The 25,137-nt window shown below is 45.3% G+C and overlaps 1 protein-coding gene across 3 annotated transcripts in view; it reads right to left on the bottom strand.

Moving 5' to 3' along the window:
• Window positions 1-24,687, bottom strand: part of ACOT12 (acyl-CoA thioesterase 12) — a 101,261-nt gene extending 76,574 nt beyond the window's left edge. For 2 of the 3 annotated variants that reach the window (XR_013221670.1, XM_077288468.1), the window contains exon 1: window positions 24,257-24,687. Coding sequence is in view for 2 of the 3 variants with exons in the window: in XM_077288468.1 (XP_077144583.1) it covers window positions 24,257-24,288 (32 nt within the window). In the remaining variant the exon portion in view is untranslated. Of the gene's footprint in view, window positions 1-18,801; window positions 18,832-24,256 lie in introns of all 3 variants that reach the window. The other variant, XM_077288460.1, reaches the window with a different exon arrangement.
• Window positions 24,688-25,137: the final 450 nt, after the last annotated feature.

Raw genomic sequence — 25,137 nt, forward strand, 5'->3', positions numbered from 1 at the left:
AAACATGGATCTGCATGACCTCTTAAATCCTTCTTTCAATAAGACTGTTCATTTTGGTGTTCCATGCTCTTGCTGATTGCTTAAGACTAGTGTTGAGCGATACCGTCCGATACTTGAAAGTATCGGTATCGGAAAGTATCGGCCGATACCGGCAAAGTATCGGATCCAATCCGATACCGATACCCGATACCAATACAAGTCAATGGGACTCAAGTATCGGACGGTATTCCTGATGGTTCCCAGGGTCTGAAGGAGAGGAAACTCTCCTTCAGGCCCTGGGATCCATATAAATGTGTAAAATAAAGAATTAAAATAAAAAATATTGCTATACTCACCTCTCCGACGCAGCCTGGACCTCAGCGAGGGAACCGGCAGCGTTGTTTGTTTAAAATTCGCGCGTTTACTTGGTTACGTGAAGTCCCGGCTTGTGATTGGTCACGGCGGCCATGTTGCCGGGACGCGGACCAATCACAGCAAGCCGTGACGAAATTTCGTCACGGCTTGCTGTGATTGGTCACGGCGGCCATGTTGCCGGGATGCGGACCAATCACAAGCCGTGACGTCACGGGAGGCTGGACACGCTCGCATTTTAAAATGCGCGCTTTTCCTTCCTCCCGGCTTGTGATTGGTTGCGCCGCGGTCAACCAATCACAAGCCGTGATGTCACGGGAGGCTGGACACGCGCACATTTTAAAATGCGCGCGTGTCCAGCCTCCAGTGACGTCCCGGCTTGTGATTGGTCACGGCGGCCATGTTGCCGGGACGCGGACCAATCACAGCAAGCCGTGACGTAATTTCGTCACGGCTTGCTGTGATTGGTCCGCATCCCGGCAACATGGCCGCCGTGACCAATCACAAGCCGGGACTTCACGTAACCAAGTAAACGCGCAAATTTTAAACAAACAACGCTGCCGGTTCCCTCGCTGAGGTCCAGGCTGCGTCGGAGAGGTGAGTATAGCAATATTTTTTATTTTAATTCTCTCTTTTACACATTATTACATTAATGTTGTTGCGATACCCGATACCCGATACCACAAAAGTATCGGATCTCGGTATCGGAATTCCGATACAGCAAATATCGGCCGATACCCGATACTTGCAGTATCGGAATGCTCAACACTACTTAAGACCATAGTGAGATTTTTGTAGTTCGCAAACTAGATTCTCTTTACCCTCTTTGTTATAACCCTCAGATTAAGTCATGTACAAGTCCTCTTCAGATGTCACCATTTAAAAAAAAAGCAGTTTTGATGTCCAAATGTCTGTCAAACATTTTGTACAGCAGCTATAACCATTAGATTTCAGGAGGTGGTCTGCTTAACTGGAAAAAATGTGGCATCATTATCTACACCATATTTCTGAGAATACCCTTTTGCAACTAATCTTGCTTTAAATCTGTGAACCTTGCCTTCAGAGTCATACTTTGTCTTAAAAACTCATTTACATTTGATTGCTTTCTTGCCTTGTGGTAATTTGGTGAGTTATTCAAGTTTGATGTTGATGAAGGGACTTCCTTTCCTCATTAGCAGTATTATTTCACTTCAGTTTTTCATGTAGTTGCATCTCATTCCATGACTGCTGCTCCGACTCGGATAGTGTTTTGACAAAGTAGGATAGGCGCTTAGCTGGTATACCCTTGATTGATCTCGACGACCTCCTGACTTCAGGTTCACCTGATTTTTCTGTTGCTTCTGCAGTGGTTGAAAAATGTAACCAAACTTCTACATCCTTTTACGTGTTTCTCTGAAACTTGCTGTTTGGTGTGAAGCAGATATACAACTCTGTATTTTGAATAGTAAATATTAAATATGAAAATCTTTCCAGGAGATTGAGTACTCATTGGACCATAAACTGTGTATTAAGTCCAGAAGCCATTCTGATTTTGCAGTACTATTCTTAGGAAAGGATTTTCTTGACATTTTCCCTTCAGACAGCTAGTACATTTCATTGTCTGATTACACAGCGACTAATATCATCAGCAAGTTGTTTTTTTTAAACTAACTTTCTAATTGCTTCTGGGTCTCTATTTACAATACACCTGTGTCATATATGGATACAATTCTTGTGCTGTTCATGTTTAGCAGTGTATACACTTTCCTTCTATTTTAGCTGGTACAGCTCATTTTTGATTTTTCGTTATACTAGTGTGTGACCTGATTTGAGATGAGACAGCTGTCATCTTTAAATGTAACTTCATTTACTTGTCTTTGAGATTCTTCAAATATAACAGTTTGCTTTCAAGGCTAGGGACATAGATCCAGGGCCGGACTGGGACTAAAAATCCGCCCTGGCATTTGAAGTTACACAGGCCCACCTGTCACATGGTGACTGTATAATATCTTTGTACACTTGTAGGTTACAAGTAGTGAGGGGAGTGTAACACGACTATATAACATATAATCACAGCTGTATCCAGCATTACAGCTTGGTCCTATTTATTGTTTTTAGTTGCAGTACCAAGAAAAGCCGCTACTTTACTTACATAACTGGATCTCGTAGATAATGAAAGGATGAGACGACCAAAGGCTGTGGAACCTCATTCTGATGCTCCATAAACATTGCCTACAGCCACTTTTGGTTCCGCTGCACAGCACGAGACACGGTGACTCTGAAGAGCGGTGACATCAGTAATGTCACCGCTCTTCAGATATTCCGGGTCTTACGCTGAGCTCAGTGACTGTGAAGAGTGGTACTGTTACTACAGTCACCGCTCTTCAGAGTAGCTGGATCTCGCCAGGTCTGGGCTAGTAGTTGGGGTGTCTGATAGACACCTCTCCATTACTTACACCAGGGATTGATAGCAGCTGTCATTACGCAGCTGACATCAACCTTAAAAATCATTACTCATACCAGAATTAAATGCTCTGGAGCCTGGGAAAAGCAGTAGAGTTAGTGCTATTCCCAGGCGCTAACTACAACTGTCGTCATCCTTGCCTGGTCTCCCTGTGAAGAATTTCTGCTGTATTTACATGCGCTGATCTCAGGCCACTAAACGAGTGTGATGACAATACTGAAGTCGTTCGTTTGTTTCCCGGCCTCTTTACACCAACTGAGAAAGAATGAAGGGAACAGAACAATCACAATTAGATCAATCTGTCCCCATACAGTATCATGTTATCAGCAGCACATCTACAATTTACACCTGCGATGGATGTGCTGCTGAGAACAAGGATTTCTGTTTCCACATAAACAATCCAATCACTCGATGGATAGGCAGCATTTTGCTTGTTTAGTATAATACACCCCATAGTGCTCCATATATTATAATGTGCACCTCAGTCCTCCATATAGTATAATACACTCCTCAGTCCTCCATATAGTATAATACATTTCTCATAGTGCTCCATATACTGTAGTATAATGTCCCGCCACTGTCATCCATGTAGTACAATTCACTTCCCATAGTATAATGCACCCCATAGTTCTTCATATAGTATAATGTATTCCCCATAATCCTCGATAAAGTATAATGCAGCCCACATACAGGTCCTTCTCAAAAAATTAGCATATAGTGTTAAATTTCATTATTTACCATAATGTAATGATTACAATTAAACTTTCATATATTATAGATTCATTATCCACCAACTGAAATTTGTCAGGTCTTTTATTGTTTTAATACTGATGATTTTGGCCTACAACTCCTGATAACCCAAAAAACATGTCTCAATAAATTAGCATATCAAGAAAAGGTTCTCTAAACGACCTATTACCCTAATCTTCTGAGTCAACTAATTAACTCTAAACACATGCAAAAGATACCTGAGGCTTTTAAAAACTCCCTGCCTGGTTCATTACTCAAAACCCCCATCATGGGTAAGACTAGCGACCTGACAGATGTCAAGAAGGCCATCATTGACACCCTCAAGCAAGAGGGTAAGACCCAGAAAGAAATTTCTCAACAAATAGGCTGTTCCCAGAGTGCTGTATCAAGGCACCTCAATGGTAAGTCTGTTGGAAGGAAACAATGTGGCAGAAAACGCTGTACAACGAGAAGAGGTGACCAGACCCTGAGGAAGATTGTGGAGAAGGACCGATTCCAGACCTTGGGGAACCTGAGGAAGCAGTGGACTGAGTCTGGTGTGGAAACATCCAGAGCCACCGTGCACAGGCGTGTGCAGGAAATGGGCTACAGGTGCCGCATTCCCCAGGTAAAGCCACTTTTGAACCATAAACAGCGGCAGAAGCGCCTGACCTGGGCTACAGAGAAGCAGCACTGGACTGTTGCTAAGTGGTCCCAAGTACTTTTTTCTGATGAAAGCAAATTTTGCATGTCATTCGGAAATCAAGGTGCCAGAGTCTGGAGGAAGACTGGGGAGAAGGAAATGCCAAAATGCCTGAAGTCCAGTGTCAAGTACCCACAGTCAGTGATGGTGTGGGGTGCCATGTCAGCTGCTGGTGTTGGTCCACTGTGTTTCATCAAGGGCAGGGTCAATGCTTTATGGAGATGAAGATTTCATTTTTCAGCACGACCTGGCACCTGCTCACAGTGCCAAAACCACTGGTAAATGGTTTACTGACCATGGTATTACTGTGCTCAATTGGCCTGCCAACTCTCCTGACCTGAACCCCATAGAGAATCTGTGGGATATTGTGAAGAGAAAGTTGAGAGACGCAAGACCCAACACTCTGGATGAGCTTAAGGCCGCTATTGAAGCATCCTGGGCCTTCATAACATCTCAGCAGTTTCACAGGCTGATTGCCTCCATGCCACGCCGCATTGAAGCAGTCATTTCTGCCAAAGGATTCCCGACCAAGTATTGAGTGCATAACTGAACATTATTATTTGATGATTTTTTTGTTTGGTATTAAAAAACACTTTTATTTGATTGGACGGGTGAAATATGCTAATTTATTGAGACAGGTTTTTTGGGTTATCAGGAGTTGTATGCCAAAATCATCAGTATTAAAACAATAAAAGACCTGACAAATTTCAGTTGGTGGATAATGAATCTATAATATATGAAAGTTTAATTGTAATCATTACATTATGGTAAATAATGAAATTTAACACTATATGCTAATTTTTTGAGAAGGACCTGTATAGTATAATGCTGTCACCCCAGAGTATAATGCAGCCACCCCACAGAATATATTGTTGCCCCCTGAGCATAATGTAACCCCCAGAGAATATAATGCAGCCCCCTCATATAGTACAATGCAGCCCCTGCATATATATAATATATGGTAGCCCCCTCATAGAGCATAATGCAGCCCTCCATAGAATATAATACAGCCCCCCATAGAATGTAATGTAGCACAGCCCCCATAGAATGTAATGCAGCACAGCCCCCATAGAATGTAATGCAGCACAGCCCCCATAGAATGTAATGCAGCACAGCCCCCAGAGAATGTAATACAGCCAGCTCCCATAGAATGTAATGCAGCCAGCCCCCATAGAATATAATGCAGCCAGCCCCCATAGAATGTAATGCAGCGCAGCCCCCATAGAATGTAATGCAGCGCAGCCCCCATAGAATGTAATGCAGCGCAGCCCCCATAGAATGTAATGCAGCGCAGCCCCCATAGAATGTAATGCAGCGCAGCCCCCATAGAATGTAATGCAGCACAGCCCCCATAGAATGTAATAAATCCCCCCAAAGAATGTAATACAGCCAGCTCCCATAGAATGTAATGCAGCTAGCCCCCATAGAATGTAATACAGCACAGCCCCCAGAGAATGTAATACAGCACAGCCCCCAGAGAATGTAATACAGCACAGCCCCCAGAGAATGTAATGCAGCCAGCCCCCATAGAATGTAATGCAGCACAGCCCCCCATAGAATGTAATGCAGCCAGCCTCCATAGAATGTAATAAATCCCCCCCATAGAATGTGATGCATTACAGCCCCCATAGAATGTAATACAGCCCCCCAATCCAGCTATCACTCTGATATATTTTAAAAAAAAAAACAAACAAACAAAAAAAAAAAAAACAGACAACACTCTCCTCACCTCTCCGTGCCCCGCACTGCTCCCGGCTCCGGTCTCAGCAGCGGCAGTCTGCCCACCTGACACACATCAGTTACGCGATGATATGACGTCATCGCGCACCCGCAGTGTCAGAGGCAGAGCAGGGAATGATGGGAGAGGGAGCGTCAGCAGACGTTCTCTCCTCAATCATTGCATTCAACTGTACCGGCGTCATAGACGACGGTATAGTTGAATGCGGCAGCGCTGGCGAGTGGCCCACGACTGCCAGTTCGGCCATGCATAGATCTCAGTAAAGGATGTGCTCTTTCTGCTTTGGGTTGGGGAGACTTGGCAATTTATGTAACTATCTCCTATTCCCTCTAAATGCATATACTAACTAGTGATGATGAACAAATGTGCTCGGATAAGGTGTTACCAGAGCATGCTCAGGTTCTAACCAAGCGACTTTGGTGTGTTCAAATAATACGTTCGAGTCTCTGTGCATTCAAAACTCGCGGCTGTTCGACGGCCGCAATCCATGCAGGGATTGCCAAACAGTCAATCCATGCATGTGTTGCCGTTGTTGAACAGCTGCGAGACATGCAGCCACGGGGACTTGAAAATATTTCTCAAACACGCTGAACACACTCAATTAGCAAAAGAGCATGCTTAGATTACTCCTTACTAGTGATGAGCGAATATACTCGGTACTCGAGATTTCCCGAGCACGCTCGGGTGTCCTCCGAGTATTTGTAAGTACTCGGAGATTTAGTTTTCAGCGCCGCAGCTGCATGATTTACATCTGTTAGCCAGCATAAGTACATGTGGGGATTCCGTAGCAAACAGGCAGCCCCCACATATCTCAAGTACTGAGTATATTCGCTCATCACTACTCCTTACCCAAGCACATTCGCTCATCATCACTAATACTGACCATTAGCCAAGATTAGAAATGAGCGAATATTTCAATATTCGGTTTAGATCACAATCGCTGAATTTGCAATATTCGCAAATTTAATAGTGGAATATTTTCGGATTATAGTCTAACGCAATTAGAGTCAATGGGAGGGAAAAAGAAATGCATACACAACACTAACACCGGTGTTTCTGATTTTTGGTAACTAGTGATGAGCGAGTGTTTTCCCTAGCAACCAGGCAACCCCCGCATGTACTCAGCCTGGCTAGTAGCTGTAAATCATTCAGCTGCCGTGATGAAAACTAAATCTCCGAGCAGTCAAATACTCGGATGTCACCCGAGCGTGCTCTGGAAAACCCAAGCAACGAGTACACTTGCTCATCACTAGGGTTGAGCGACTTTCATTTTTTTAAGATCGAGTAGGGTTTTGGGAAACCCGATTTTGTCCAGAGTCGAGTCGAGTGCAGTCGGCCGATTATCGCTAAAAGTCGGGGATCGACCGAAACACGAAACCCAATGCAAGTCAATGGGGAAGCATAGTCGGCAGTGAGTGGAGGCCAGGAAAACACCTACAGTGCCCATTTTAATGCCAAAAACATCCATTCTTGTTTCTGAAGCTTGCCAATCTTAATTAACTGTATAATAATAGTTGGGCATAGGGAATTGGGGGAAAGTTGTGGGGGGAGTAGGGCTGGCTCAAGTTTTTCGTGGGCCCAGGAAATGCGGACTACGTCACGGCGGTGTTGAAGGGAAAGGTAAGTATTTAAACGTTGCAAGTGCTGTGATCCTGAGCAAGCAGGGGGGGGGCCCACTCGTTCGCATTGGCACTGGCACAGGGCCCCTCAAAGTACGGCGGTGTGTTTGCATGGCGGGGGCGCCTCCCACCAGCAGCGACACTTTTGCGTACTCTGAGGGGCCCTGTGCCAGTGACGTCGCCAACGAGTATGCCCCCCCACCTGATGAAGGAACCTGCACTTTCATCTGCACCTTCCTCTTTGTCCCTGTGTAAGGTGGTATAACATGCGGGAAGGGGAACCTTACTTTCAGCAGGGTCAGATTCTGGCTGTGTAGAGTACAAGGGGAATGTAGTGGTCTAGGTCAATGTACCAGCAGACTCATTTAGCAGTGGCTGGGCAATGGGCAGGATGAGGAGGAAACAGATATAGGGCCAAAGAATAAAGTAGGCTAAATGCAGTTCAAAATTGGTAACAGGACTAAACAGGCGGCATTGCTTTGTTCAGTGGAGTAGCAAACCCAAGAGCAGCAGACACTGTTTCAAGGGCCTAACCACACTAGTAGGCCAAATGCAGTTTAATATCTGATAGTATAGGGCGAAAGCCAGAATGTGGAAGCTCAGCTTTGTTCAGTTGAGGACAACACCAGGGAGGGGCAGACACCTTTAGTAGGCCGGAAAAGCCTATTGCATTTTTTAAAATGGTAATTTGGAGCAGAAGGTTGAAGCTCAGCTTTATTTAGTTGAGGACAACACCAGGCAGGGGCACACAGACAGACACCTTTAGTAGGCCGGAAAAGCCTATTGCATTTTTTAAAATGGTAATTTGGAGCAGAAGGTTGAAGCTCAGCTTTATTTATTTGAGGGCAACACCAGGCAGGGGCACACAGACAGACACCTTTAGTAGGCCGGAAAAGCCTATTGCATTTTTTAAAATGGTAATTTGGAGCAGAAGGTTGAAGCTCAGCTTTATTTAGTTGAGGACAACACCAGGCAGGGGAACACAGACAGACACCTTTAGTAGGCCGGAAAAGCCTATTGCATTTTTTAAAATGGTAATTTGGAGCAGAAGGTTGAAGCTCAGCTTTATTTAGTTGAGGACAACACCAGGCAGGGGCACACAGACAGACACCTTTAGTAGGCCGGAAAAGCCTATTGCATTTTTTAAAATGGTAATTTGGAGCAGAAGGTTGAAGCTCAGCTTTATTTAGTTGAGGGCAACACCAGGGAGGGGCAGAAGCCGTTAGTAGGCCCTAACCACCATTTTGTTTTTTAAAAACCACTTAATGAGAGCCGGAAGGTTGAAGCTCAGCTTTATTCAGTTGAGGACAACACCAGGCAGGGGCACACAGACAGACACCTTTAGTAGGCCGGAAAAGCCTATTGCATTTTTTAAAATGGTAATTTGGAGCAGAAGGTTGAAGCTCAGCTTTATTTAGTTGAGGGCAACACCAGGGAGGGGCAGAAGCCGTTAGTAGGCCCTAACCAAAGTTGAAGGCCAAATGCAGTTTAATTTCTGATACTATAGGCCGAAAGCCAGAAGGTGGAAGCTCCAATTTAGACAGTGGAGGACAATTTGAATTAGGGACTGCAGACAGACTTAGTAGGCTGTCCCCTGTGGACCATGCATCCAACACATTAACCCATTGCGCCGTAATGGACACGTAATCTTCCGTGGCCATGCCTACAGGTCCATGCGTCTGTTGTCAGGTGCACCTTTGTACTCACAGATTGCCAGAGTGCATGGACAATGCGGTCTTCTACATGCTGGTGGAGGGTTGGGATGGCTTTTCTCGCAAAAGAAGTGTCGACTGGTTAGCTTGTAGCGTGGTACAGCGTAGTCCATCATGGCCTTATTAATAGTAAATAAAATATATAACTAGGCTCTATGAACTTTTAAATAGGTTCCAGGGGTACACGGGCAGCATTGGTGTGGTCAGTGGAGGAGTATTGCAAGTAGGGGCTGCAGACAGGCTATCAAAGGCCTAAAATACCAAACAGTAGGCACTCATGGCAGTTTTACATCGGTTACATGGATACACAGGCAGGCACTCCAGGCAGCATTGTGGTCAGTGGAGGAGTATTGCAAGTAGGGGCCGCAGACAGGCTATCAAAGGCCTAAAATAACAAACAGTAGGCAGTCATGGCAGTTTTACATCGGTTACATGGATACACAGGCAGGCACTCCAGGCAGCATTGTGGTCAGTGGAGGAGTATTGCAAGTAGGGGCCGCAGACAGGCTATCAAAGGCCTAAAATAACAAACAGTAGGCAGTCATGGCAGTTTTACATCGGTTACATGGATACACAGGCAGGCACTCCAGGCAGCATTGTGGTCAGTGGAGGAGTATTGCAAGTAGGGGCCGCAGACAGGCTATCAAAGGCCTAAAATAACAAACAGTAGGCAGTCATGGCAGTTTTACATCGGTTACATGGATACACAGGCAGGCACTCCAGGCAGCATTGTGGTCAGTGGAGGAGTATTGCAAGTAGGGGCCGCAGACAGGCTATCAAAGGCCTAAAATAACAAACAATAGGCTCATTGCAGTTTTACAGCGGTTACATGGATACACAGGCAGCTAGGTGGTGAGTGGAGGAGTATTTAAAGTAAGGACCGCAGACAGGCTATCAAAGGCCTAACATAACAAACAATAGGCTCATGGCAGTTTTACAGCGGTTACATGGATAGACGGGCAGGCAGCTTGGTGGTGAGTGGAGGAGTATTTAAAGTAGGGACCGCAGACAGGCTATCAAAGGCCTAACATAAACAATAGGCTCATGGCAGTTTTACAGCGGTTACATGGATACACGGGCAGGCAGCTTGGTGGTGAGTGGAGGAGTATTTAAAGTAGGGACCGCAGACAGGCTTCAAAGGCCTAACATAAGAAAATGGGCTGGCTGTAGGCACTTTATAATTGGTTCCAGGGGTACACGGGCAGCAGTGGTCTGGCCAGTGGAGGACTAGTGGAAGGAGGGACCGCAGACAGGCTTCAAAGGCCTAACATAAAAAAATGGGCTGGCTGTAGGCACTTTATAATTGGTTCCAGGGGTACACGGGCAGCAGTGGTCTGGCCAGTGGAGGACTAGTGGAAGGAGGGACCGCAGACAGGCTTCAAAGGCCTAACATAAAAAAATGGGCTGGCTGTAGGCACTTTATAATTGGTTCCAGGGGTACACGGGCAGCAGTGGTCTGGTCAGTGGAGGACTAGTGGAAGGAGGGACCGCAGACAGGCTTCAAAGGCCTAACATAAAAAAATGGGCTGGCTGTAGGCACTTTATAATTGGTTCCAGGGGTACACGGGCAGCAGTGGTCTGGTCAGTGGAGGACTAGTGGAAGGAGGGACCGCAGACAGGCTTCAAAGGCCTAACATAAAAAAATGGGCTGGCTGTAGGCACTTTATAATTGGTTCCAGGGGTACACGGGCAGCAGTGGTCTGGTCAGTGGAGGACTAGTGGAAGGAGGGACCGCAGACAGGCTTCAAAGGCCTAACATAAAAAAATGGGCTGGCTGTAGGCACTTTATAATTGGTTCCAGGGGTACACGGGCAGCAGTGGTCTGGCCAGTGGAGGACTAGTGGAAGGAGGGACCGCAGACAGGCTTCAAAGGCCTAACATAAAAAAATGGGCTGGCTGTAGGCACTTTATAATTGGTTCCAGGGGTACACGGGCAGCAGTGGTCTGGTCAGTGGAGGACTAGTGGAAGGAGGGACCGCAGACAGGCTTCAAAGGCCTAAAATAACAAACAATAGGCTCATGGCAGTTTTACAGCGGTTACATGGATACACGGGCAGGCAGCTTGGTGGTGAGTGGAGGAGTATTTAAAGTAGGGACCGCAGACAGGCTATCAAAGGCCTAAAATAACAAACAATAGGCTCATGGCAGTTTTACAGCGGTTACATGGATACACGGGCAGCTTGGTGGTGAGTGGAGGAGTAGTGCAAGGAGTGTCTGTCCCAGTACTCCCAAAATATAAATAGATGTTAATGTCTCGCAAAACAACCAAAACAAAAAAAAAGGTGGCATACTTAGGTACAGGGGTGGGCTCATCTGCTGAGTTTCTGACATAGTAATTTGGCAGTAACTATTTAATGGTGCCAATATAGGACACAGACACAGACTACTTTAAGTTGCATCATAGATGTCTACAAATTTGTATTGTCAGTGCCAGACATTGAATGATGTCAGCGAATAGACTAAAGATTGGTGGAGCTGTGCGACATAATTTTGCATGTGGTAGAGCACATTTTGAGCTGGGGTAGGGGGGAACTCTCTAGAGGCCGGCGGGACCGCCCCAGGGCCCCTCATGTTACAACGGTGTGTCTGACGTTGGGTGCGCACCACCACCGCCAGAGACACTACATTGTACTATGAGGGACCCAGTAGCAATGCCGTCAACCAAAAGCGAGCACACCCACCTCTTCAGACAAACAGCAGTCTCACGGGTGCTTGCGCCAAGTCGCGATACCACGGCCCCGTGTGGGGAGTTTGGCCATTTAGGGAGGTGTAAACATGTCGTATGCTGTACAATCAGCTGCAGCAAATTAGACATTAGAAAAGTAATTCACAGGCAAGAGCCTTTCATAGGAAAGCTAGGTGTCGGCCGGGCAAGGTGGGGCAAAAGATTTCGAAATCCAGTTGTGGTTCATTTTAATGAATGTTAGATCGTCAACATTTTGGGTAGCCAGACGAGTCCTTTTTTCGGTTAATATTGAACCTGCAGCACTGAATACTCTTTCTGATAGGACACTTGCTGCCGGGCAAGCAAGCTCCTGCAATGCATATTCTGCCAATTCTGGCCAGGTGTCTAATTTGGAGGCCCAGTAATCAAATGGGAATGACGGTTGAGGGAGAACATCGATAAGGGATGAAAAATAGTTAGTAACCATACTGGACAAATGTTGTCTCCTGTCACTTTCAATTGATGCAGCAGTACCTGTCCTGTCTGCGGTCATAGCAAAATCACTCCACAACCTGGTCAGAAAACCCCTCTGTCCAACGCCACTTCTGATGTGTGCACCCCTAACACTCCTAGTCTGCTGCCCCCTGGAGCTCGTGTGAGAACGATCACGTGCGCTGTGTGCTGGGAATGCCTGAAGCAAACGGTCAACAAGAGTTGATTGTTTGGTTGCTAATATTAGTTCCAAGTTCTCATGTGGCATAATATTTTGCAATTTGCCTTTATAGCGTGGATCAAGGAGGCAGGCCAACCAGTAATCGTCATCGTTCATCATTTTCGTAATGCGTGTGTCCCTTTTTAGGATACGTAAGGCATAATCCGCCATGTGGGCCAAAGTTCCAGTTGTCAAATCTCCGGTTGTGATTGGTTGAGGGGCAGTTGCAGGCAAATCTACGTCACTTGTGTCCCTCAAAAAACCAGAACCCGGCCGTGACACGCAACCAATTTCCTGTGCCCCCGGGAAAGGTTCGGCATTAAAAATATACTCATCCCCATCATCCTCCTCGTCCTCCACCTCCTCTTCGCCCGCTACCTCGTCCTGTACACTGCCCTGACCAGACAATGGCTGACTGTCATCAAGGCTTTCCTCTTCCTCTGGTGCAGACGCCTGCTCCTTTATGTGCGTCAAACTTTGCATCAGCAGACGCATTAGGGGGATGCTCATGCTTATTACGGCGTTGTCTGCACTAACCAGCCGTGTGCATTCCTCAAAACACTGAAGGACTTGACACATGTCTTGTATCTTAGACCACTGCACACCTGACAACTCCATGTCTGCCATCCTACTGCCTGCCCGTGTATCCTCCCACAAATAAATAACAGCACGCCTCTGTTCGCACAGTCTCTGAAGCATGTGCAGTGTTGAGTTCCACCTTGTTGCAACGTCTATGATTAGGCGATGCTGGGGAAGGTTCAAAGACCGCTGATAGGTCTGCATACGGCTGGCGTGTACAGGCGAACGTCGGATATGTGAGCAAAGTGCACGCACTTTGAGGAGCAGGTCGGAGAACCCAGGATAAGTTTTCAATAAGCACTGCACCACCAGGTTTAAGGTGTGAGCCAGGCAAGGAATGTGTTTCAGTTGGGAAAGGGAGATGGCAGCCATGAAATTCCTTCCGTTATCACTCACTACCTTGCCTGCCTCAAGATCTACTGTGCCCAGCCACGACTGCGTTTCTTGTTGCAAGAACTCGGACAGAACTTCCGCGGTGTGTCTGTTGTCGCCCAAGCACTTCATAGCCAATACAGCCTGCTGACGCTTGGCAGTAGCTGGCCCATAATGGGACAACTGGTGTGCAACAGTGTCATCTGCCGATGGAGTGGTTGGCAGACTGCGTTCTGTGGAAGAGCTGTAGCTTCTGCAGGAGGACGAGGAGGAGGAGGAGGAGGGGGTGCGAACGCCTACAGCCAACTGTTTCCTAGACCGTGGGCTAGGCACAACTGTCCCTAAATTGATGTCGCCTGTGGACCCTGCATCCACCACATTCACCCAGTGTGCCGTGATGGACACATAACGTCCCTGGCCATGCCTACTGGTCCATGCATCTGTAGTCAGGTGCACCTTTGTACTCACAGATTGCCTGAGTGCATGGACGATGCGCTGTTTAACATGCTGGTGCAGGGCTGGGATGGCTTTTCTGGAAAAAAAGTGTCGACTGGGTAGCCCGTATCGTGGTTCAGCGTACTCCATCAGGGCTTTGAAAGCTTCGCTTTCAACTAACCGGTAGGGCATCATCTCTAACGAGATTAGTCTAGCTATGTGGGCGTTAAAACACTGTGTACGCGGATGCGAGGATAAGTACTTCCTTTTTCTAACCAGAGTCTCATGTAGGGTGAGCTGGACTGGAGAGCTGGAGATCGTGGAACTTTCGGGTGTGCCGGTGTACATGGCAGACTGAGAGACGGTTGGAGACGGTATTGTTTCCGCCGGTGCCCTAGATGCAATATTTCCTCCTACAAAACTGGTGATTCCCTGACCCTGACTGCTTTTGGCTGGCAAAGAAACCTGCACAGATACTGCCGGTGGTGCGGAAAATTGTGGCCTTACAGTGACGGAAGGGATGTTGCGTTGCTGACTAGCTTCATTGGCCGAGGGTGCTACAACCTTGAGGGACGTTTGGTAGTTAGTCCAGGCTTGAAAATGCATGGTGGTTAAGTGTCTATGCATGCAACTAGTATTTAGACTTTTCAGATTCTGACCTCTGCTTAAGCTAGTTGAACATTTTTGACAGATGACTTTGCGCTGATCAGTTGGATGTTGTTTAAAAAAATGCCAGACTGCACTCTTCCTAGACTCGGATCCCTTTTCAGGGATTGCAGACTGAGCTTTAACCGGATGGCAACGCTGTGCTCCAACAGGTTTTGGCTTTGACACGCGTTTTGGGCCAGATACGGGCCCGGCAGATGGAACCTGTTGCGATGTTGATGCCTGCTGCGGCCCCTCCTCCACCTCCGCTTCTGAACTACTGCCGCCTGCACCCTGTTCCCCCAATGGCTGCCAATCGGGGTCAATAACTGGGTCATCTATTACCTCCTCTTCGAGCTCGTGTGCAACTTCGTCTGTGTCACTGTGTCGGTCGGTGGTATAGCGTTCGTGGCGGGGCAACATAGTCTCATCAGGGTCTGATTGTGGATCTGTACCCTGAGAGGGCAATGTGGTGGTCTGAGTCAAAGGAGCAGCATAGTACTCTGGCTGTGGCTGTGCATCAGTGCACTCCATGTCAGAATATACTTGTAATGGGCATGGCCTGTTAAATGTTTCACTTTCTAAGCCAGGGACGGTATGTGTAAAGAGCTCCATGGAGTGACCCGTTGTGTCGCCTGCTGCATCCTTCTCTCTTGTTGTAGTTTTTGCTGAGGAGGACAAGGAAGCGACTTGTCCCTGACCGTGAACATCCACAAGCGACGCGCTGCTTTTACATTTACCAGTTTCGGAAGAGGAGGCAAAAGAGCTAGAGGCTGAGTCTGCAATGTAAGCCAAAACTTGCTGTTGCTGCTCCGCCTTTAAAAGCGGTTTTCCTACTCCCAGAAAAGAGAGCGTTCGAGGCCTTGTGTAGCCTGACGACGAAACTGGCTCCACAGCTCCAGACTTAGGTGGAATATTTTTATCCCCACGACCACCTGATGCTCCACTACCACTACCATCATTACCAGCTGACAATGAACGCCCACGACGACCTCTTGCACCAGACTTCCTCATTGTTTTAAAATCTTAACCAAAGTAACTTTATTTGTTGCTGTCAAACAACTTACACGGTGAGCTATAACTTCAGTATGATTTCAATATCCCTTAACAGGTTGGTGAGACCACAAGGAAAATCAGGCACAATGTTACACACTCTGTTTTCTGTGGCACAAAATCACAGAGATGACACACACGCAGGACTGTCACTCAAGCACTAATGTCAATATTAATCTCCCACCTAATTTATTTATTTTTTTTTCTCAGGGAGACTTTAGAAACCAAATAATATAAAAAAAAAAAAAAAAAAAAAGGCTTTCTATGGCCCACAATTAGAGAGAGAGAGGTGGCACACCCAGGAGTCAAGACTGGCGCACAAGCTGAAAGGGCAATATTACTCTCCCACTGTTTTTTTAAGTTTTTTTTTTATTTCAGGGAGACTTTAGAAACCAAATAATATTAAAAAAAAAAATAAAAAAAAATGCTTTCTATGGCCCACTGAATTAGAGAGAGGTGGCACACCCAGGAGTCAAGACTGGCACACAAGCTGAAAGGGCAATATTACTCTCCCACTGTTTTTTTATGTATTTTTTGTTTTTTAAGGGAGACTTTAGAAACCCAATAATATTTTAAAAAAAAAATAAATAGGCTTTCTATGGCCCACTGAATGAAAGGGAGAGAGGTGGCACACCCAGGAGTCAAGACTGGCACACAAGCTGAAAGGGCAATATTACTCTCCCACTGTTTTTTTATGTTTTTTTTTTTTTTTTTCAGGGAGACTTTAGAAACCAAATAATATTAAAAAAACAAAAAAAAAAAATAGCCTTTCTATGGCCCACTGAATGAGAGAGAGAGGTGGCACACCCAGGAGTCAAGACTGGCACACAAGCTGAAAGGGCAATATTACTCTCCCACTGTTTTTTTATGTATTTTTTGTTTTTTAAGGGAGACTTTAGAAACCCAATAATATTTAAAAAAAAAAAAAAAAAAAAAAAGGCTTTCTATGGCCCACTGAATGAGAGGGAGAGAGGTGGCACACGCAGGAGTCAAGACTGGCACACAAGCTGAAAGGGCAATATTACTCTCCCACTGTTTTTTTATGTATTTTTTTTTTTTTTCAGGGAGACTTTAGAAACCAAATAATAAGAAAAAAAAAAATAAATAAATAAATAGGCTTTCTATAGCCCACTGAATGAGAGATAGCACACACAGCAGTGGCACACAAGCCCTGACTGAGGCCAATATTTTTCTCCCACTGATTGATGTAGTGTTTTTGTGTTGAGGTAGATTTTAGAACACAAATCAAGGAAAAAAACAAAAAAATGCTTTCTATGGCCCACTGAATGAGAGAGAGGTGGCACACCCAGGAGTCAAGACTGGCACACAAGCTGAAAGGGCAATATTACTCTCCCACTGTTTTTTTATGTATTTTTTGTTTTTTAAGGGAGACTTTAGAAACCCAATAATATTTTTTTAAAAAAATAAATAGGCTTTCTATGGCCCACTGAATGAGAGGGAGAGAGGTGGCACACCCAGGAGTCAAGACTGGCACACAAGCTGAAAGGGCAATATTACTCTCCCACTGTTTTTTTATGTTTTTTTTTTTTTTTTTCAGGGAGACTTTAGAAACCAAATAATATTAAAAAAACCAAAAAAAAAAATAGCCTTTCTATGGCCCACTGAATGAGAGAGAGAGGTGGCACACCCAGGAGTCAAGACTGGCACACAAGCTGAAAGGGCAATATTACTCTCCCACTGTTTTTTTAGGTTTTTTTTTTTTTTTCAGGGAGACTTTAGAAACCAAATAATATAAAAAAAAAAATAGGCTTTCTATAGCCCACTGAATGAGAGATAGCACACACAGCAGTGGCACACAAGCCCTGACTGAGGCCAATATTTTTCTCCCACTGATTGATGTAGTGTTTTTGTGTTGAGGTAGAATTTAGAACACAAATCACGGAAAAAATAAATAGGCTTTCTATGGCCCACTCAGTGAGAGATGGCACACACAGGGATGGCACTGTAGCAGAAATGCCAATCTTAATCTCCCACAAAAAAAACAAAAAAAAAACAGGGACTGTCCTACAATTACTATCTCCCTGCAGTAATCTAAGCCAGGTATGGCAGGCAGCAATAGGAATGGACTGATGCACAAATTAAATAAAAAGTGTGGACAAACAAAAAAGATAGCTGTGCAGAAAGGAAGGAACAAGAGGATATGTGCTTTGAAAAAAGCAGTTGGTTTCCACAGTGGCGTACACACAGCAATACAGCTATCACGGAGCCTTCTAGGGCAGCCCAATGAGCTACAGCGCTGAGGGGAAAAAAAAAAAAAAAAATAGCTTCCACAGTCCCTGCACACCGAAGGTGGTGTTGGACAGTGGAAATCGCTGCAGCACAAGCGGTTTGGTGGTTAGTGGACCCTGCCTAACGCTCTCCCTGCTTCTGACGAAGCGGCAGCAACCTGTCCCTAAGCTCAGATCAGCAGCAGTAAGATGGCGGTCGGCGGGAACGCCCCTTTATAGCCCCTGTGACGCCGCAGACAGCAAGCCAATCACTGCAATGCCCTTCTCTAAGATGGTGGGGACCAGGATCTATGTCATCACGCTGCCCACACTCTGCGTTCACCTTCATTGGCTGAGAAATGGCGCTTTTCGCGTCATTGAAACGCGACTTTGGCGCGAAAGTCGCGTACCGCATGGCCGACAAGCACAGGGGTCGGATCGGGTTTCATGAGACGCCGACTTAGCCAAAAGTCGGCGACTTTTGAAAATGATCGACCCGTTTCGCTCAACCCTACTCATCACTAGTGGTAACGTTACTGCCGATAGAGCGCTGCAGGGTCACGCTGTCAGTGTGACCCCGCAGAGATACTGTGACTTGCAGGGGTGACTGGCGGTAAAAAGCTTACAGCAGTTGCCGGCTGATGAGAGACTACTCCTCCAATCAGGGTACGTCTGCTGTCACTGGTAAGTGATGGCAGGAGCCGCTGACGGGAGAAGTGGTCTCTCGTCAGCCAATGCCTGTGCTCAACGTTAAAAAAATAAATAAATCATGTAAAATAAATAAATATTCAAACAAAAATAGGAAACACATACTCACCTAACACCATTTCCCCAATGCCCTTGTCTCCTATAAAAAAAAAAAAGATAAAACATCATATACTTTCCTGTCCGCCATAGTCCACATAACCCCGAGTGTCCCATGGTGATCTCACTTGTAGAACAGTCATATCGGGAGATGTGACTGCTCTAACCAGCTGATGAAGATGCATTGACAGGAGCATCTTGACTCCCACAGTGCATAGCGCTGAGCTGCTGTGAGAGGTCATGAGTAGTGTTGAGCGATACCGTCCGATACTTGAAAGTATCGGTATCGGAAAGTATCGGCCGATACCGGCAAAGTATCGGATCCAATCCGATACCGATACCCGATACCAATACAAGTCAATGGGACTCAAGTATCGGACGGTATTCCTGATGGTTCTCAGGGTCTGAAGGAGAGGAAACTCTCCTTCAGGCCCTGGGATCCATATTAATGTGTAAAAGAGAGAATTAAAATAAAAAATATTGCTATACTCACCTCTCCGACGCAGCCTGCACCTTACCGAGGGAAGCGGCAGCGTTCTTTGTTTAAAATTCGCGCTTTTCTTTCCTTACGTGAAGTCCCGGCTTTGTGATTGGTTGCGTCGCAGTCACATGGGCGACGCAACCAATCACAGCAAGCCGTGACGTAATTTCAGGTCCTTAAGGATTTTAAAATTACGTCCCGGCTTTGTGATTGGTTGCGTCGCAGTCACATGGGCGACGCAACCAATCACAAGCCGTGACGTCACGGGAGGCTGGACACGCGCGCATTTTAAAATGCGCGCTTGTCCAACCTCCCGTGACGTCCCGGCTTGTGATTGATTGCTTCGCGATCAACCAATCACAAGCCGGGAGGCTGGACACGCGCGCATTTTAAAATGCGCGCGTGTCCAGCCTCCCGGCTTGTGATTGGTTGACCGCGAAGCAACCAATCACAAGCCGGAACGTCACGGGAGGTTGGACAAGCGCGCATTTTAAAATGCGCGCGTGTCCAGCCTCCCGGCTTGTGATTGGTTGACCGCGAAGCAACCAATCACAAGCCGGGACGTCACGGGAGGTTGGACAAGCGCGCATTTTAAAATGCGCGCGTGTCCGGCCTCCCGGCTTGTGATTGGTTGATCACGACGCAACCAATCACAAGCCGGGAGGCTGGACACGCGCACATTTTAAAATGCGCGCTTCTCCAACCTCCCGTGACGTCCCGGCTTGTGATTGGTTGCTTCGCGGTCAACCAATCACAAGCCGGGAGGCTGGACACGCGCGCATTTTAAAATGCGCGTGTGTCCAGCCTCCCGGCTTGTGATTGGTTGACCGCGAAGCAACCAATCACAAGCCGGGACGTCACGGGAGGTTGGACAAGCGCGCATTTTAAAATGCGCGCGTGTCCAGCCTCCCGTGACGTCACGGCTTGTGATTGGTTGCGTCGCCCATGTGACTGCGACGCAACCAATCACAAAGCCGGGACGTAATTTTAAAATCCTTAAGGACCTGAAATTACGTCACGGCTTGCTGTGATTGGTTGCGTCGCCCATGTGACTGCGACGCAACCAATCACAAAGCCGGGACTTCATGTAAGGAAAGAAAAGCGCGAATTTTAAACAAAGAACGCTGCCGCTTCCCTCGGTAAGGTGCAGGCTGCGTCGGAGAGGTGAGTATAGCAATATTTTTTATTTTAATTCTCTCTTTTACACATTTTTACATTAATGTTGTTTCGATACCGATACCCGATACCACAAAAGTATCGGATCTCAGTATCGGAATTCCGATACAGCAAATATCGGCCGATACCCGATACTTGCGGTATCGGAATGCTCAACACTAGTCATGAGTTCATCTGATGAACTCCTGTGAACTTACGGCAGCTCAGTGCTATACACTACAGGAGCGATTGCCTCCTGTGTCAGTGTGTAGCCAGCTGTCCTTGAGAGTAGTCACATCAGTGACTGCTCTCAAAGTCATCAAGATCGTCGTGGGACATAAGGGATTATTTTCTCGGTTGACAGTTAAGGAATATTGTGGTTTATTTTATTTTTGTTACAGAAGACATTGGCTTCAGTGGATTAAGCTTTTGGTGAGTATGGTTTAATTTAGATTCAATAAAGGACTGTCATTATTTCAATTAAAGGACTTTATTCTGGGTGTGTGTGTTTTGTTTTGGACAAAAAATGGGGTCAGTAATGGGGGCGTCTTATAGACGCCTCTCTATTACTAACCTGTGGACTTTATCACCTTTGTATTGTCAGGTGACATATCAACCCCACCAACCATTACCCCACTTGCCACCGCTACAGGGCAAATGGGAAGAGTGAGGCTAAGCATCAGATTTGGTGCATCTTATAGATGTGCCTTTTCTGGAGTGGCTGAGAGCTGATATTTTTAGTCTAGAAGGGGGCCAATATCCATGGCCTCTTCCTAGGCTATTAATATCAGCCTGCAGCTGTCTGCCTAGCCTTGGCTGGTTAGATTTTATAGGGGGACCTTACGTCAATTTGTTCTGGGGTCCCACTGTAAACAAGCCAGTAAAGGCTAAGCAAACATCTGTGAACTGATATTAATAGCCTGGGAACCTTTATGGCTACTGGCTCCTTCCCAAAATATTAACATCAGCCCTCAGCTGGTTATGAAAATTATGTGGGAGCCCACGCAATATTTCTTTGCAAAAAAGTAACAGTTGCCGTTTGGTTGCAGCCTAAGTAGGTTCATTCTGTTAACAGTGTGTGTGCTGCTGCATCAAAATGAAAAAAAAGGTGTTGAACCAAGAAGTTACATTACAAAACTTTTTTTTAAACATCTTAATCTAGCTCAAAAAAGCCTTCATTGCTGTACAAAGACAGTAAAAGGTGAAGTATACAGCTGTGAGCTGATATTTATAACCTGCAAAGCTCCATGGGTATTTCCCCCTTCCAAGGCTATAAACATCTGCCCCCAGCTGTCAGCTTTCCCTCTGCTGGTGAAGAAAATTATGTGGGATCCTATGCCATTTTTTTCAGAAATACAATCTTTTAATAATTAAGTACATGTACAGTAAGCTGCACACATACTGTACTAATTGTATGTCACTGACATCTATATATCTATTCTATGTGTATATATTGTATGTAATCCATGTATTCTATCCTGTCAGTGCCTGCTGTGATTGTACTGTACACGGCTGCCAAATTTCCTTTTTATCTACTTTAAAATACTTTGGTGGCAATGCAATTATTTTCCCACACTTTTACCAAATGTTACCGACTTGTTCCGATTTTAACCCTTTCACGACATGCGCCGTACTATTACAGCACATGTCGTGTCTCCCCCTTTGATGTGGGCTCCGGCGGTGAGCCCACATCAAAGTCGCAACATGTCAGCTGTTTTGTACAGCTGACATGTGCCCGCAATAGCGGCGGGTGAAATCGCGATTCACCCGCCGCTATTAACCTGTTAAATGCCGCTGTCAAACGCAGACAGCGGCATTTAACTGGCGCTTCTGGCCGGAAATGACGTCATCGCCGACCCCTGTCACATGATCGGGGATTGGCGATGCATCAGGATGGTAACCATAGAGGTCCTTGAGACCTCTTTGGTTACTAATGCCGGCCTGCTGTGAGCGCCACCCTGTGGTCGGCGCTCACAGCACACCTGCATTTCTGCTACATAGCAGCGAACATCAGATCGCTGCTATGTAGCAGAGCTGATCGAGTGGTGCCAGCTTCTAGACTCCCATGGAGGCTATTGAAGAATGGCAAAAGTAAAAAAAAAATGTTTTAAAAAATATGAAAGTTTAAATCACCCCCCTTTCGCCCCATCCAAAATAAAACAATAAAAAAAATCAAATCTACACATATTTGGTATCGCCGAGTTCAGAATTGCCCGATCAATAAAAAACAGCATTAACCTAATCGCTAAACAGCGTAGCGAAAAAAAAAAAATCGAAACACCAGAATTAAGTTTTTTTGGTCGCCACGACATTGCATTAAAATGCAATAACGGGCGATCAAAAGAACGTATCTGCACAAATGTGGTATCATTAAAAACATCAGCTCAGCACGCAAAAAATAAGCTCTCACCCGACCCCAGATCATGAAAAATGGAGATGCTATGGGTATCAGAAAATGGCGCTTTTTTTTTTTTTAAGCAAAGTTTTGAATTTTTTTTCACCACTTAGATAAAAAATAACCTAGATATGTTTGGTGTCTATGAACTCGTAATGACCTGGAGAATCATAATATCAGGACAGTTTTAGCATTTAGTGAACCTAGCACAGAAAGCCAAACAAAAAACAAGTGTGGGATTGCACTTTTTTTGCAATTTCACCACACTTGGAATTTTTTTCCCATTTTCTAGTACAAGACATGGTAAAACCAGTGATGATTTTCAAAAGTACAACTCGTCCCGCAAAAAACAAGCCCTCACATGGCCATATTGACGGAAAAATAAAATAGTTATGGCTCTGGGAAGGAGGGGAGCGAAAAACGAAAACACAAAAACGAAGAAGGGCCGCGGCATGAAGGGGTTAAGAAAACATGCTCATGTTCCTGATCACGAATCCAAATGTGTCATATTCTGGCAGAATTTATGTTTGGCAATTGGTTTCTGAACAAATTCGCTCATCTGTAGCCAAGATCACTTTGACTTACTTTTGTCAAGGTTAGAGAAGAAGCTTCTGTCATTAGTCATATGACTAGTTGATCCAGAGTCTATAAGCCATGCATGCTTTGATGTACGCGCATTAACAGTAAACGCAGCTTCAGTACTTGAAGGGTCATTCTTCTTTTTAACCCTTTGATTATTTTGCCTTTTTAGCCAATTCATTACAGCTTTCCAGACTCTGCAGTCAGCCTTTAGGTGCCCCTCTTTCTTGCAGACAAAACACTCACTTGTTTCTTTTGGGTAGATCTTGGGTTTTTAAAGCGGATTCTGCTTTGGATACCTCACTGCTACTTACACACATCTATAAGCTTTCCTCTGACATACTCCAATGTAAGCTCAATCTGGGAATGCATCTAGCGCAGCTACAAGGTTGTCATAGCTTTCTGGTAGATGGCTTAGTAGTAGTGCAGCAACTAGGAAATTCTTTGGATCTTCCCCAATGCTCCTCAGGCACCCCACAATTTCATGTTTTCATCACTTCACCCTACTTAGAATTTTTGCACTTTTTCATTACGTTATATGGTAAAATGAATGGTGTCATTAAAAACTACAACTCATCTCCCCTAAAAAAAAACAAACAAAAAAAAAAACACCTCCAATACAGCAATGTCAGCAGAATTTTTTTTTTCTATGGTTCTTGAAAGAAACAAGAAAAAAAAACATCTAAAAAGAGCCAAATCAAAAAATGCCCAGGTCTTTAAAAGGATTAAATTACATAGCATATATAATACTCAGCCACATTCTGCTCATGATGATATAGGATGAGCACTAACTCAAAGCTAAAAGCGAAATCAGTCCAGATGCCATTATTTGTACATAAACTCACGACTCTACATTACCTTCCACCCATAAGTGGGAGCCTCCAGTCCATTTTCTGAAGTCTTTCCTTGAACAGTGATTTTTCTTCTGTTTTATTTACATCTTGTGCCAGTTACACCACCTCCTTTATTGCAGGACCCCACACGATCAAATGGAACAACTGTGCTTTTCCCCGTGAAACCTGGATTCAATACTCGAGGTCAAAGAGTCATGTAATACTGAAGCCCAGTTCCTCAAACTTCTCCCCAGTTACCACAACAGGCCTAAAACAGAGACTACTTGGGGGTGAAAGACAGTAAGACCTCCTGAGCACCTCAAATATGACCTGTCTTGGTAACTGAAGAGAAGGTTACAAAAATCCAGTTAGTCAACACAAGGTGTCAAACCCTTCACACCTTCTGCATGCAGACTTATATCAAACTCCAACAATGCACATGTGGTAATCACTGACTCTGGAGTAATGACTGGTCCACCTGTGAGGAGCGGAGAGCCTCAAGACCTGGACTAGGAAAAGGTACTGCTGTAAAAAAGAAGTATGTAATGTTATTGGTCTAATTTTTGCCATTTTTAGGCTTCAATTCTTGCAACTGCATTGTGGCCAAGATGCAGCCAAAAAAGTGGCATCATTTATGGCTTGTGAAAGATACTGTATAGTGTACTGAAAACTATAGAAACATTCCTGGAGGATGGAATTGAAGAAAAAAAGCAACTCTGTTTTGATCATGTTCACTGAGCTGTTTTATGATGAAACCAAAAATAATAAGGATCTCTAGCCCGGAACTCAACAAACAAGAACCTGTGAATGCAGTCTAAGGCCACGTTCACACGCTCAGTATTTGGTCAGTATTTTACATCAGTATTTATAAGCCAAGACCAGTAGTGGAACAAATACTGATGTAAA

Source organism: Ranitomeya variabilis, chromosome 1, assembly GCF_051348905.1.
Source record: "Ranitomeya variabilis isolate aRanVar5 chromosome 1, aRanVar5.hap1, whole genome shotgun sequence".
Classification (NCBI taxonomy): domain Eukaryota; kingdom Metazoa; phylum Chordata; class Amphibia; order Anura; family Dendrobatidae; genus Ranitomeya; species Ranitomeya variabilis.